General features: G+C 42.3%; 1 protein-coding gene across 2 annotated transcripts in view; it reads left to right on the top strand.

Annotated features, from left to right (window-relative positions):
- stil (STIL centriolar assembly protein) overlaps window positions 1-11,037 on the top strand; it is a 30,523-nt gene extending 19,486 nt beyond the window's left edge. For both annotated transcript variants that reach the window (XM_022218073.2, XM_051960518.1), the window contains exons 12-16: window positions 1,521-1,620; window positions 1,730-1,958; window positions 3,513-3,603; window positions 6,240-6,514; window positions 9,324-11,037. In XM_022218073.2, coding sequence (XP_022073765.2) covers window positions 1,521-1,620; window positions 1,730-1,958; window positions 3,513-3,603; window positions 6,240-6,514; window positions 9,324-9,894 — 1,266 coding nt within the window. In that variant the 3' untranslated portion in view covers window positions 9,895-11,037. The remainder of the gene's footprint in view (window positions 1-1,520; window positions 1,621-1,729; window positions 1,959-3,512; window positions 3,604-6,239; window positions 6,515-9,323) is intronic.
- The last annotated feature ends 1,669 nt before the right edge of the window (window positions 11,038-12,706 follow it).

Below are 12,706 nucleotides of genomic sequence, written 5' to 3' on the forward strand. Positions count from 1 at the left end.
GGCAAACCTCCATGCCTCTAGCTTCTCCTCCACCTGTTCCCTGCTCTCACTACAGATCACAATGTCATCTGCAAACATCATAGTCCATGGAGACTCCTGTCTAACCTCGTCTGTCATCCTGTCCATCTCCATAGCAAACAAGAAGGGGCTCAGAGCTGATCCCTGATGTAGTCCCACCTCCACCTTGAACTCCTCTGTCACACTTACAGCACACCTCACCACTGTCTTACAGTCCTCATACATGTCCTGCACCACTCTAACATACTTCTCTGCCACTCCAGACCTCCTCATACATGATTCAGACTAAACATCATTCCAGTTCTAAGTGAGCTCTTCCACATGTGCCTAAGAATGGCCCTGACTCCATTCTTGCTGACATTTCAAATCCTGGCTGGACAAGCTGAACATAGAACAGCAGAAAGAAAGGGAAACTGATTTAAGATCTGTTCAGATATATTGTAAAGTTGGTTGAGACAGTTAAAGAAAAAGGGGAAAAGCTGTGACTGAACTTTATTTTTCTGAAGCTCTGAACTTTATTATAAGATTCACAGTTTTTTAAAAGCTATTTTATTTCTTTTCTGTTATTTTTAAATGCAGTCCTCCTTTTACTTAGAGGAACATTGTACAGATCTACAGCCTTGTATATTGGTATACTTACATGTTAAGTAACAGTAAATATTGTCAAAATGTTTTTGAATCATACTGATTTTTTTTTTCTCTTATTTGGCAGTCAGTTGTTGGTTACATGTAGACGCTGATACAATAACTAGGCTACATCAACACATACTACACTAACTCAAGTTAGGCATTGTGGCCTGGAACTTTGCTTTAATACGTTTTCTCTGACTGGACCTCTTAGAATTTTAGTTGAATGCTCCTGTACTGCACTATATATGCAGGAAACGGCGCGCATGCCCACCTGTGTTCCACCCACCCAGTCATTTCTGTTGCACAGCACGTTTACTACCAAACGTGGAATCCGATTACCTGTTTAATTGGCAGAACAATCAATAGAATGCTTGATTATTAAGATAATTGATAGTTGCAGACCTAAAATAATATTTCTGGTTGACTTTTTCAACTAATGTTCACAAACTGCTTCAAACAGAGCAGTAAACATAGAGCCAAAGTCATTAGAAAAAACTGTTCCAGTGCTGTGAAATGAATTCTAACATGTAAGGCTCCATCTACAACCATGTCAGTTTAATCCAATGTTCTGATTTTAACTAGTATGTTAATATTCAGATTTCAAACAGAACAAATATTTCATGTACTCGCTTCAGTTTCCTGATACACTCGGCTTCAAGCCAGCAATAAAATCCAGCTGCTCCATGCTCAGACTGGGACTTGTGACTGGTATTACAAAACACATGGAACCTCAGAACCTACTGCCGAAACTGTTGGTACGGTCCTTAAAGGGGCTTATATGTAGCTGTGCAGCACATTTTCATTAAGAGCAGTTTAATCTTTCAGGATTCTCTGCATCCTCACTGCACTGACTGTTTTCTAATGATCCATAGGTCCAGATGCTGCTGGAGGCTCAGGGGAAGCTTCAGTCCTCTAGCAGACAGGCAGACACTCAGACACCTCGGAGCACAGCTAGCATTGCTGTGGGTACAGGTGAGATGAGACGGTTCACTGTTTCCCTGCAGCTCACCAGACACAATCACACAGCTGTAATGTCCTCACGGTGTTTCCACATCACTCATACGCTCATCACGTCTTTCAGGTGCCAGTTTGTTCTGGGGGGATCCAGTACAGCCTCTTTCTCAGGAGGAGGTACAGGCTTCTCCTCACTCTTCTCCCAGCCCCCTCTCCTCACCCAAAAGGCCGTCTTCAACCACCTCCAGCCCTTCGGTCTCTTCTCATGGCCTGTCTGCCAACAGACCTGTGGGTGGGGCTGATGATAGTGACATCAGAGGTCAGACGGCTGCCTTCCCCTCATTTGGTAAACACAGGTAAGTTGTGACACTTAATCTGAGTTCAGTTTCATTACCTTTCATGCTCGCTGTAAACAGGAGTGCATGCTTATGTGAATATGTATGAGAATGCGAGTGAAAACAAATATGTGACAGGAAGTATTGGTGTCCAGATGGAAAACACAAACAAATAAAGAGATCCATCCATACGCTGCTCAGTCCTCATTAGGGGTCACGGGGGGTGCTGGACTCTATTCCAGCTGACTTGGGGCGAAGGCAGGGGACACCCTACTAGGGCTGGACCCGAATATCCCAAATCTTTGTTCGCTGCGGCGGTATCCGGATATTAATTTTGGTACCCGAATATGCTAACCACCACTCCACGGTGCAGCCAAAGTAAAGAGATTTTTGTGAAAAATATTCCAAATGGTATTAGAGCCTTGAAAATAGTCTTTTCCAAATGTCAATAATATTTTAAAATAAGAAAATCCAAAAAAATAAATCACCTATTATTATAAAGGACAAATATTTTCCTGTTCATCAGTAACAATAATTCTAGTAGTTTCTGTGTTGTCTTTCTTTTGTCAATTAGAAAGAGACACACACACTCAAACAAAGTGCAAAATACATTTACCTAAAATAGTCTTTTAGTGTTCTATTCTTAAAGACAGAAACATAGCTGCACTTTGTGCTACAAATAGTGTGCAATGATGATGATGATATCCCATAACACACTGTTATTTTATACAAGTCTGGTGGATGTTATAGAAAAAAATCATACAATGAGGGGCAGAATCGACATACACTAGTCCGCCACAACATTAAATCTACCTGCTAAATATTTGTGTAGATCCCCATCCTGCCACTAAAACAGCTGTGAACCCTCAGGACACACCACTGCTGGGGATCCTGAGATGTCTGGCAGTGGACCATGTGGGTTGTGGAGTGGCGCCTCAGTGATCAGTCTTGTTCAGTCGCATTGATTGGACTGAGATCTGGAGAGTTCGAGGCCTGGGTCAGCACCTTGGGCGTCGACCTCTGTTGTGTTTCTAGAGATGTTTTGGAGCAGGTTTTTGTGGTGTGGTGTGTGGTGGGGCACATTGTCCTGCTGGGGGAAGCTGCTACTGTGGGAGAAGGCCATTGCATTGTCAGGGTGATGTTGGTCTGCAGCAGTGTTTAGATGGGTGCTAGCTGCCAAACAAACATCCACAATAATACCAGGACCCAGCAGAGCACTGAATTTGTATTGAGATGATCAAAAGTTTTATGTACATGTGGTTAAAAAACCCTGCATTAATGGACTTGTCATTTCGGGTGATATTCATATATACTGCTGTGAAGTAGTGACAGAAACATCATATAAATGTCATTAACTGTTTGGACACAGTTAACAATTATCTCCATTTTTTTTTATTATTCCTATCTTTTGTCAAGTTAATGATTTGATCCTTAAACTGGTGTTGAAATGCTTTGTGTGTGCTGTTAAAACAGTCTTAACTAATTCAACTCTGTCAGGAAGTTAGACAGCTGTTTACTTCATGTCGATCAGGTTTCACTCTAACATACGTCTTTTATCCTTCATGTTCTGCTCAGCATCAGTGGTGTGCAGAGTCCAGTTCTGGGAGAAAGTGTCAGCATGTACAGACCTGCAGAGGAGCAGCAGAGTTTCTACCACAACCTCATGGTAACACAACACACACAGTAGACTGATAGATGGTGGAGGGACACCTCAGAGTTACAGCATGGTGATTCCTCCTCTCCACCAACACACTGAATCACACACTGAAGATAAAAAATACATACCATTCATGAAGTGCTCCACTGCAGATATTATAAGTCAAATTTTGAGTTATATTTAATTTAATCCGGACCATGTCTGACCTCATGATGTTTTGAAGTTGATTTCAGTTCCTGTAACTTGAAGTACTGCTGTTTACCTCAGCTTCTGAAATACAGTGGTCCCTCGCCATATCGCGGTTCACTTCTCACGGTCTTACTGTATTGTGGATTTCAAAAGGCATTTAAAGCCCCGTCCACACGAAGACGAAACGAGGTCCAAACGCATAAGTTTCTTGCCGAATCTGCATATCATCCCCACGAAGACGGCGTTTTGGGGGTCTGTAAACAATCATTTTTGAAAACGGGTTCCAGAGTGGAAAGATTTTGAAATGCCGTATACGCAGCTCCGTGTGTACGGGCGATCCGCTGCTTTTCAGAAACGCTTGCGTCATAGTCTCATATCTTCATTGACACGCATGCGTCACACGTGGCCACGACAACAACAATGGCGGCGTACAGTGTAGCAAATGTGCTGATGAAGCTCTCTGTTTACAACTTTTGCCGCAAGTGCGCATGCCCACAGTTTTTTTTCCTTCTGTTTGCACATGTTTCCGTCATATCGTTACAGTGCCCCGAGAGGTCTGGCATGTGTTTTACAGCGTTTCCATGCATATCGAGTGCATTCGTGTAGGTCAGGGGTCGGCAAGCTTTAACACTCAAAGAGCCATTTCGACCCGTTTCCCACAGAAAAGAAAACACCGGGAGCCGCAAAATCCTTTTGGCATTTAAAATGAAGACAACACTGCATATATCGCTTTTTTACCTCTATGCCCTTGTTAATCAGTCGTGATTAATTAATTACAAAGCCTCTAATTAGATAGATTCATTTTTTTAATTGTGTCCTTCCACTAATATTTATCTTACCTGGTTAATGTCATTTTTGCTCCTGGACCTCATATGTTACGTAATGTTAGCTGGAAATCAATATTTTGCGAATGTCTATTTAACTTGTAAAATCTATTTATCTTAAGCTAATAACTTTTCTCTGGTAAGTCACTGCCCTATTGTCCAAGACGACACTCCTCTGACTCTCTGACCTGCTGCCTGGATGCTGGGCGTGTTCTTGCGAGTAACGTGTATTACCTTATCAAAGAGTAGATACTGAGCAAGACCATTATCCGTAGTTTACCTTAGTACTCATGAGTACTTTTGACTCAAAGACAAGACGTGTCTTTCTTGGAGTGGAGCTTTAATATACAGGCTTGCCATTCTTGAGTACAAAACGATGTGAAACTACAGGCGTTGTTTCTCCATCTTCTCTGCATCAACTTTGTGCTCTCATGTCCCAGGGGAAAACCGCAGCACATCCGGTGTAGAGCGGTAATTTCACAATGAAACTCTCTATATTAAAATGAATGGAAACGTGCCTGAAAGGCAGAACAATTTATTTTCCAAAGTTACAGGGAGCCACAACAGAGGGCTGAAAGAGCTGCATGCGGCTCCGGAGCCGTGGGTTGCCGACCCCTGGTGTAGACGCATAGATTTTCTGAGACGCCTTCGTCTTTACGGCGATCGTTTTTTAAACTGTTCAGCGTTTCGTCTTCGTGTGGACGGCACCTAAAACCACGGATGTTTCGCTATATCACGATATTTTGCGGTACAGATATTTTCCTGTATTTATTATTGGCGGAGTAACAATAGAATAAATAATGTAGCATTTTATTTGTGTATGATCGTGTTCGTCTGCATTTACTTTATTTTGTTTATTATTTTGAGGTTTATTTATGTTGTACCTTGGATCTTATTTCATTGATTATTTAGTCAGATATTTTATTGTTTTGTGTTTGCTTATTGCCCTGCTCATGTCCCAGATGTTGTTCCTGCACTCTTATTGCTTTTGGTACAGCTGATTTAATTGTGGTACAGTGGGAGAACCGGTAAGAGCGCGGTCCGTGTTTGTTGTGCTGAGTGGTGAGTAAGACCTGCAGAAAACTGTTTAGCATGGAAGACAGCAAAAGACATGAGCATAAAAACACAAAATAATTGTAAGCCACCTGACCTACAGCCCTGGAGACGGGTGAGTCCACCAATGTTTAAGGGTTATAGTATGGTCGCTACTTCGCAGATTTTTGTCTATTGCGTGACGGTCTGGAACGTAACCCCGCGATAGACAAGGGACCACTGTATAACTCATTTCAAAGTGAGCTGAATTAGTTTAACTTTGTTTGTTTAAAGCAGCGGCAGCTCGTGTTGAAGCCTGTTTCAGAACTTTGTCAGTGGAGTTTGCAGGCCTGTAATTGATTTTCTGGACATTGCATCTTTTTTTTCTGTTGTCTTTTAATATGCCGTCACTTTACTGAGCACAGGTCAGCATGTTTTAACGTATAGGAGTCGTGTGTACTCATTGCACTTGGGTGACAGTTGTACACTGGTCGTGTCTCCTCTGGGTTATGTGTGCACGGAGATTGTGCACCAGTGTGTTTTATGTACGGGCATGCAGCTGTGTGCAAACATCTTATCTTTTGTTCTGCGTGTCCTCAGACTCAGCTGACCAGTCGCCTCCAGGAGTCAGACAGTAAAGAGGAAGAGGAAGTGGAGTCACAGAGGACGAGTGTCTCTGTGGTTTACGACCCCCCCCAATACTCTCAACCCTCTGAGTCCTCTCTGTCCACCAGGAGGAAGCAGCAGCAGACTCCAGTAGGAGATCCTGTGGTCAGTGCCACTCTAAGACAGCTGCAGCAGCTCGGAGTCGACGTGGACAAAGAAAATCTGACAGAGTTTGACAAAAACCGGCTCAAAGCTGTGGAGAATGCCAGGTACTGAACTCACCTGAAACTGTTTAGACACATCTCAGAAACGTTCATCATTTCTTCTTATTCATGTCATAGTTTTGAGTTCTTTTGTTCAGACATAAAGGGAATAGAAAGATGTTGATTACCTTGACAGTTTCAGTGAAAGCTCTCGCCTTCTTCAGAAGTGTCTCACTGACAACATGTGACGTGTCAACCGGCAGAATTTGACAGCCGGCATGTGCAGCACACCCAGTAGAACTGCCAGATTCGCTGGGCCAACCACGCCCACGCTGTAATGGCATGTCGTGGTGAGCCCAACGGATCCGCCCACCCCATCAGGCCTTCAGCAACCCCCACCGTCCTATTTCTTCTGGAGTATGGTGTCCCAGAAGCCCCCTCGTCCCTGTTCATGGCCCTCTTTGCACGCCTCCTGTTCTCCGTGGCCTTCTTCCTCCAGCGTTTGAGTTTTTTGTCTTCCGTTCTGATGATTTTTGCCCCATCCCAGTCCATAACGTGATTGTTTCTTTTGCAGTGGTCTGATATTGCAGATTTGAGATTTTCCTGTAGTGCGTTTTCTTTCTGAGAGCTTGTGAGTCGTGTTGCTGTTTCCTTTTCGCATTCCTTCTGATATTCTTTTTTCCTTGTGTCAAATGTTCTCTCTGTCTCTCTGATGTATGTGCTATTGCAAGAGTTGCATGGTATTTCGTATATGACATTGCTCTTTTTTTTCCTGCTTGATGCTATCTTTTGGGTATACTAGTTAAAAAAATCTTTAGACACAGTCAGCACTGATTATGCAGCTTTATTTGTTCTACATCTCATTAAGGTTCAGATGTACTTTATGATCCAAGCAGGTGCTGATCTACCAATGTGGACTCTTCCTGCAGTCCAGCTATCGTAGTGACTGGCAGTAACTTGGGTTGAATTTTTCACAGGTTCATAAATCCAGTTTTCTGTGAGTCTTCATATAAGTAATGTGTGCTGTTTAACGCCCACTCTGTGTTTTTGCTGCTGTTTCTCGGTGCAGCTCAGAAACGCAGCGCTGTGTGCCTCCCTGAAAACATTTCTGTCATGGTCAGGGAAGGTTACCATAGCTGGTTCCATGTTAGATGAAGGTTGTATTTGGTAGGAAAGCAGGCACCAGAGATCAACTTACACGTTAAAGGAGAGATGCACGTTATTGTTCTTTTGCTGGTATTTGACATACAGATACAGGGTGACGCAAAAAAATGTAAACTTTTTAACAATCCAATAAAACCAAGAGTGGTGGAAGAAAAATATTTTATTCATAGTAATTGAAACCTTAAAACATGCCATTTAAGAAACAATGATGGAATTTTCATTTTTAAAAAAAAAAATTACTTCCTGTAGATGGTGTCGTCCTGTACGATTAGATTAGATTTCAAGAATGCATTTGTACAGGAGGGGGCTGCTCAGTGGCGTAGTAGTTAGCGCTTTCGCCTTGCAGCAAGAAGATCCCGGGGTGGGCCTGGGATCTTTCTGCATGGAGTTTGCATGTTCTCCCTGTGCATGCGTGGCTTTTCTCTGGGTACTCCGGCTTCCTCCCACAGTCCAAAAATATGCTGAGGTTAATTGATCACTCTAAATTGTCCGTAGGTGTGAATGCGAGAGTGATTGTGTGTCTGTATATGTAGTCCTGTGACAGACTGGCGACCTGTCCAGGGTGTCCCCTGCCTTCGCCTGAGTCAGCTGGGATCGACTCCAGCACCCCCCGTGACCCTAGTGAGGATAAAGCGGTGTATAGAGAATGGATGGATTTGTACAGGAGGACGCCATCTACAGGAAATAATTTTTAAAAAATGGGAGACCATCATTGTTTCTTAAATGACATGTTTTAAGGTTTCAATTACTATGAATAAAATATTTTTCTTCCACCACTCTTGGTTTTATTGGATTGTTAAAAAGTTCCCATTTTTTTGTGTCACCCTGTATTTTGCAATGAATTTCTGCTGATAGCAGATATATGCAAATGTTTCCAACCAAATACAGAGAACATCAGACCTGTCCTCTGGTGGAATTAACACATTATTTTACTTGCTCTTATTACGATGTCGGGCAGATATGAAATACAATGCTTGTCAAATGCACTCATTTGCTCTGCAGATATTTAAAACGACATCAGCTTACATGTAAAACACATTCATTTTTATGTAATCTTTTCATGCTAAAGTCTAACTCTGAAACTTTTCATCCTTTGCCAGATCCTGTCTGTATTTCCACAGTTTTCTGACCTGCCATTTATTAATGACATTTCAGGCAATGGAACCTAAAGCTGGATATGTTTTTATAGCGTTTCCTGCGTTGCAGGCTGCAGTTAGCTTCATTTTCAGATCTTCTATCTGTTGCTTATAGACTGATAGACGGAATGCAGACACGACTGTTCATACTGAAACAGAGCTGTGCCGATTACGTTTTCCCTCATATTGAACACAGAAAAAACACACAAACACACAGCAGCTGTTGCTGAAGCACCATATTGTGATTATTACTATTTTTTGTAATTATAAAAGCGTGGATGACTGAGAATCTCCGTGTTCTGTCTCTCCTCATGGCATGTGTAGTTAGTGAGCCTGCAGACATAAATTGTCTTTCACAGGCCTAACAAGTCCATGGAGGCATGGTTTCAGAGTTGGGAGAAGTAGGGTGCTCCTGCAGTGATGCTGCTGTCTGGACTAAATGAGTTTTCCTTTGTTGAGAAGCTACTTGTGTCGCTTTTGAAGAAGAACTTGAGATGAAAGGAACAGGTGGAGTCAGGTGGCATGCCATCCAGCCAGTGCTCTAACTCTGTTTTTGTTTGTGTGTTTTTTGTCAGCACTCTGGCGAGCATCAACCCAGCAGCGGTCCTCTCCAGGCTGAGCATGCCTGAACAGTCGACTCTGTTCCCTGGAGGCAGCGTGGATCTGAGTCTGGAGGCCAACGCCATCGCCCTGCGCTACCTGAGCGACTCTCAGCTTAGCCGGCTGTCACTGGGAGGACACATCCCCCAGTGTGGCTCCACCTCCTCCTCCAACGACTACCTACTGTCGCCTAGCAACATGTCGCTGGCCACCAGGAAATACATGAGGAAATACGGCTTGATCGAGGAGGAGGAGGGACATGAAGATGAGGAGGAGGAGGATGAGCACAGGGAGATCAGAGTTCAGGAGCCATCAGACTGCCACCCGCTGGCTGAAGCTCTGAATGTAAAAGTCCTTCCACAGAGTCAGCTGATCCGGGACCTGCGGCCAAAAATGCAGCTTTTAGCAGGCAGCACCAAACCAAACATGAGTGGCAAAGAGAACATGCATCCATATGTAGTCAGGACCAGCAGCCATCACACAGAGGGATCAGTAGGAAACATCCTGGACCTGAGCCGCTTGAGGCAGCTTCCAAAACTCTTCTGATGCCAAAACACCAGACAGCCAACCCATCACTGGACGGAAAGGGAGTTTTTAAAAACTGTTACATTTTAGATGGAGTTTTGTCCAGATTACTTGGTGCACAAACACCCTGCTGCTCTGACAGAGGTCCTGGTTTTACTGGAAATCTGCTGCATGCATTCAAAAGGAGCAGCCATCAGCCAGGTGGTTTGGTGAAAAACAGCCTGCCCAGTTCAAAAACTGCTGTTTACTGATCTGGTGTGCCTCAGAGGTTTGGAGTGAAAACTGTTGATACCAGGTCAGGTCGAGATTTCTATGGTCACACCGGTTCTGACTGGAAGTCTGTCAGCATTTGTCAAAGGGATCATCTGTCATACAGAGGTCTGAACAGGAACCGGCTAGCTGATTTTAAAAACGGCTACATTTTAGATGGAGCCTGGTGTGTGTGTTGGTGACTCACTGGTTTTACTGTTTGTCACGTTTAGTTCAGCAGACGTTTGTGTGTGCTTATGAAATATTTAGTTTTTCAGTATCCTTCATGTCCTGTTTGTATGTGAAATGTCTTTTGCACAGTTTTTATATTTATGATTCCAGAAATAAAATTTGCCACTAAGTTTAAACTATATATGAATCCGAATATGTAAATATAGAAACATGTTAAGCAGCCTGTAGTCAGGTTTCATTCTGTTGTTGAACATCCAAAATCACAAATCTGAATGTTTAACAAAGGAAAGGTGACTTTGGTCTTTTTCAGAAGAAAACAAAAGTGTGCACAATTATTAGACAACTAAATTACAACAAGAGGTTTTTCAAGTTTCTTATTAATTCTCAACTTTTACAATAAATGTAACAAATGAGTAAGAAAAAAATGACAAAATTATTAATAACAGCTTCCTAAATCCTGCTCAGACATAAGTTGTCTTCTGTAAATGTTCCATGTATTCCATGTTCCATGTATCAGCTGGGAGCAGTGTTCCTAAATCAGATGCTAGAACTGTTCAACACTTGAAGGGACCAATCACACGAGGACTGTCTGCCCTTTCTAGTTATTTGTATTTATATGTTCATTTTGTCTCCAAAATATTTCTAGAAGGATGACATCTTCAAAGGCTGACAACCCAGAGATAATCAACTCACTATATTACACAGAATACTACTGAACATGAACACGTTTGATAGTTTTTACTTCAAGAAAATAAGACCAAATCAATTAAATTGTAGGAGCTTCAATGGAAATCATCTGAACTTCTCTTGTAGGTTCTTGAAGACGTTTCACCTTCATCCAGGCTTCTTCAGTTCTGAGTAATGGGGAGTTACAGAATATATAGTCACTCCAGGTCACACGACTGACGGTCCATTAATGACCAGGACTCACCTGTCTCCAGGTGTGAATGTTGTGAAAAAACATTCAGGTTAAAACAAAGAATGTGAATCTGACAAGTCAGGAGTGACTCAGAATATTATTGATGGTAAAACTTTATGCAGAGAGACCTTTTACCGAGTTATAGATGTTTAAGTGGTGTCATAAACCCCCTCCTCTGTTGATGACACAGAAGGCTTCCTTCACTTCTCTCAAACCATCTGTCCCGTCTGTCTTAAATGTAAACTTTACTGTGCACAAGCACCTAAAAATGTTTAAAGACTTAAGAAGTACAAGGGTAAAAAATTAAATGCAATAATGATTTGATGTACACACACACACGTGTGTGTGTGTCTTGCTATCATTGTGGGGACATACCATTGACTCCCATTCATATCTAACCCTTACCCTAACCTTAACCAAACCCTAACCCTAAAGAAACGTTTTTGCACTTTTACTTTTTTCAGTAACAACAACATGGCCAAGAAAACACTGTTTAAACTTGTGGGGACCAAAATGAGGTCCCCACAAGTGACATAGTTTTCAGTTTTCCGACAGTTGTGGGGACATTTGGTCCCCACAATATAGCAAAAACATGGGCACACACACACATACATACACCGATCCGCCACAACAGTATGACCACTGACAGGTGAAGTGAATAACGATCTCATTTGTTCTATGTGATGTTCTGCTGGAAAACCTTGGATTTTGGATCCATGTTGATGACACTTGGACATACAAATAAACTCTCTCATGCAAATGTCACTGGTCTACCCCCACAGAAAAATACACCCCCCACGTCGCAAAAACGCCTGCCAATCAGGAGCATCTGTGGGAACATGACAGTCGTCTAACTGATTTGACCTCCAAACTTCCAAGACCTCATTCTGATCAAGCATCAGCAGGATGCAGTGGAACAAGTTTGATTCCCAGAGGCTCCGTTACACAACCCACAGTATCCAAAGGATCCACTGTCAGCGTCCTGGTCCAGACCCCATAGGACACCCTGAGAGGTCCTCAGGTCCGTGTCCAATGGTTCAGAGCATAACATGACATAAGGGCGACCAAATCAGTTGGTCGCTTTCTTTCTTTCTGAAATGTATTTATTTTATATCTCCAAGTTCAAAATGAAATAGCATTCCTTAAAAACTTAATTCTATTTTTTAAATTAAATTGTTTTTTAAGATTAATATTTTAATTAACTTAAAAAAATTAAATAACCCTGCTTAGAATTTAATATGAAATCAATGATTTACAAAAAATAAACATTTATTTGCCTTTCTGAATTCTGATTCTGTGAGTACATTCTGAGTTTTTGCCCCACCAGTGGTAAGAACATATTTTTATCCCTCAGCAGCAGTTTGGTGTTGTGTGATGGTGGTTCTTACTTCCTGTCCACTTATTGATCTTTGATCAGTGGGAGTCAGTGTGAGACCAAGGGGAGGTTGTTTTCCTGTTGGCAGCAGCAGCTAG

Source organism: Acanthochromis polyacanthus, chromosome 15, assembly GCF_021347895.1.
Source record: "Acanthochromis polyacanthus isolate Apoly-LR-REF ecotype Palm Island chromosome 15, KAUST_Apoly_ChrSc, whole genome shotgun sequence".
Classification (NCBI taxonomy): Eukaryota; Metazoa; Chordata; class Actinopteri; family Pomacentridae; genus Acanthochromis; species Acanthochromis polyacanthus.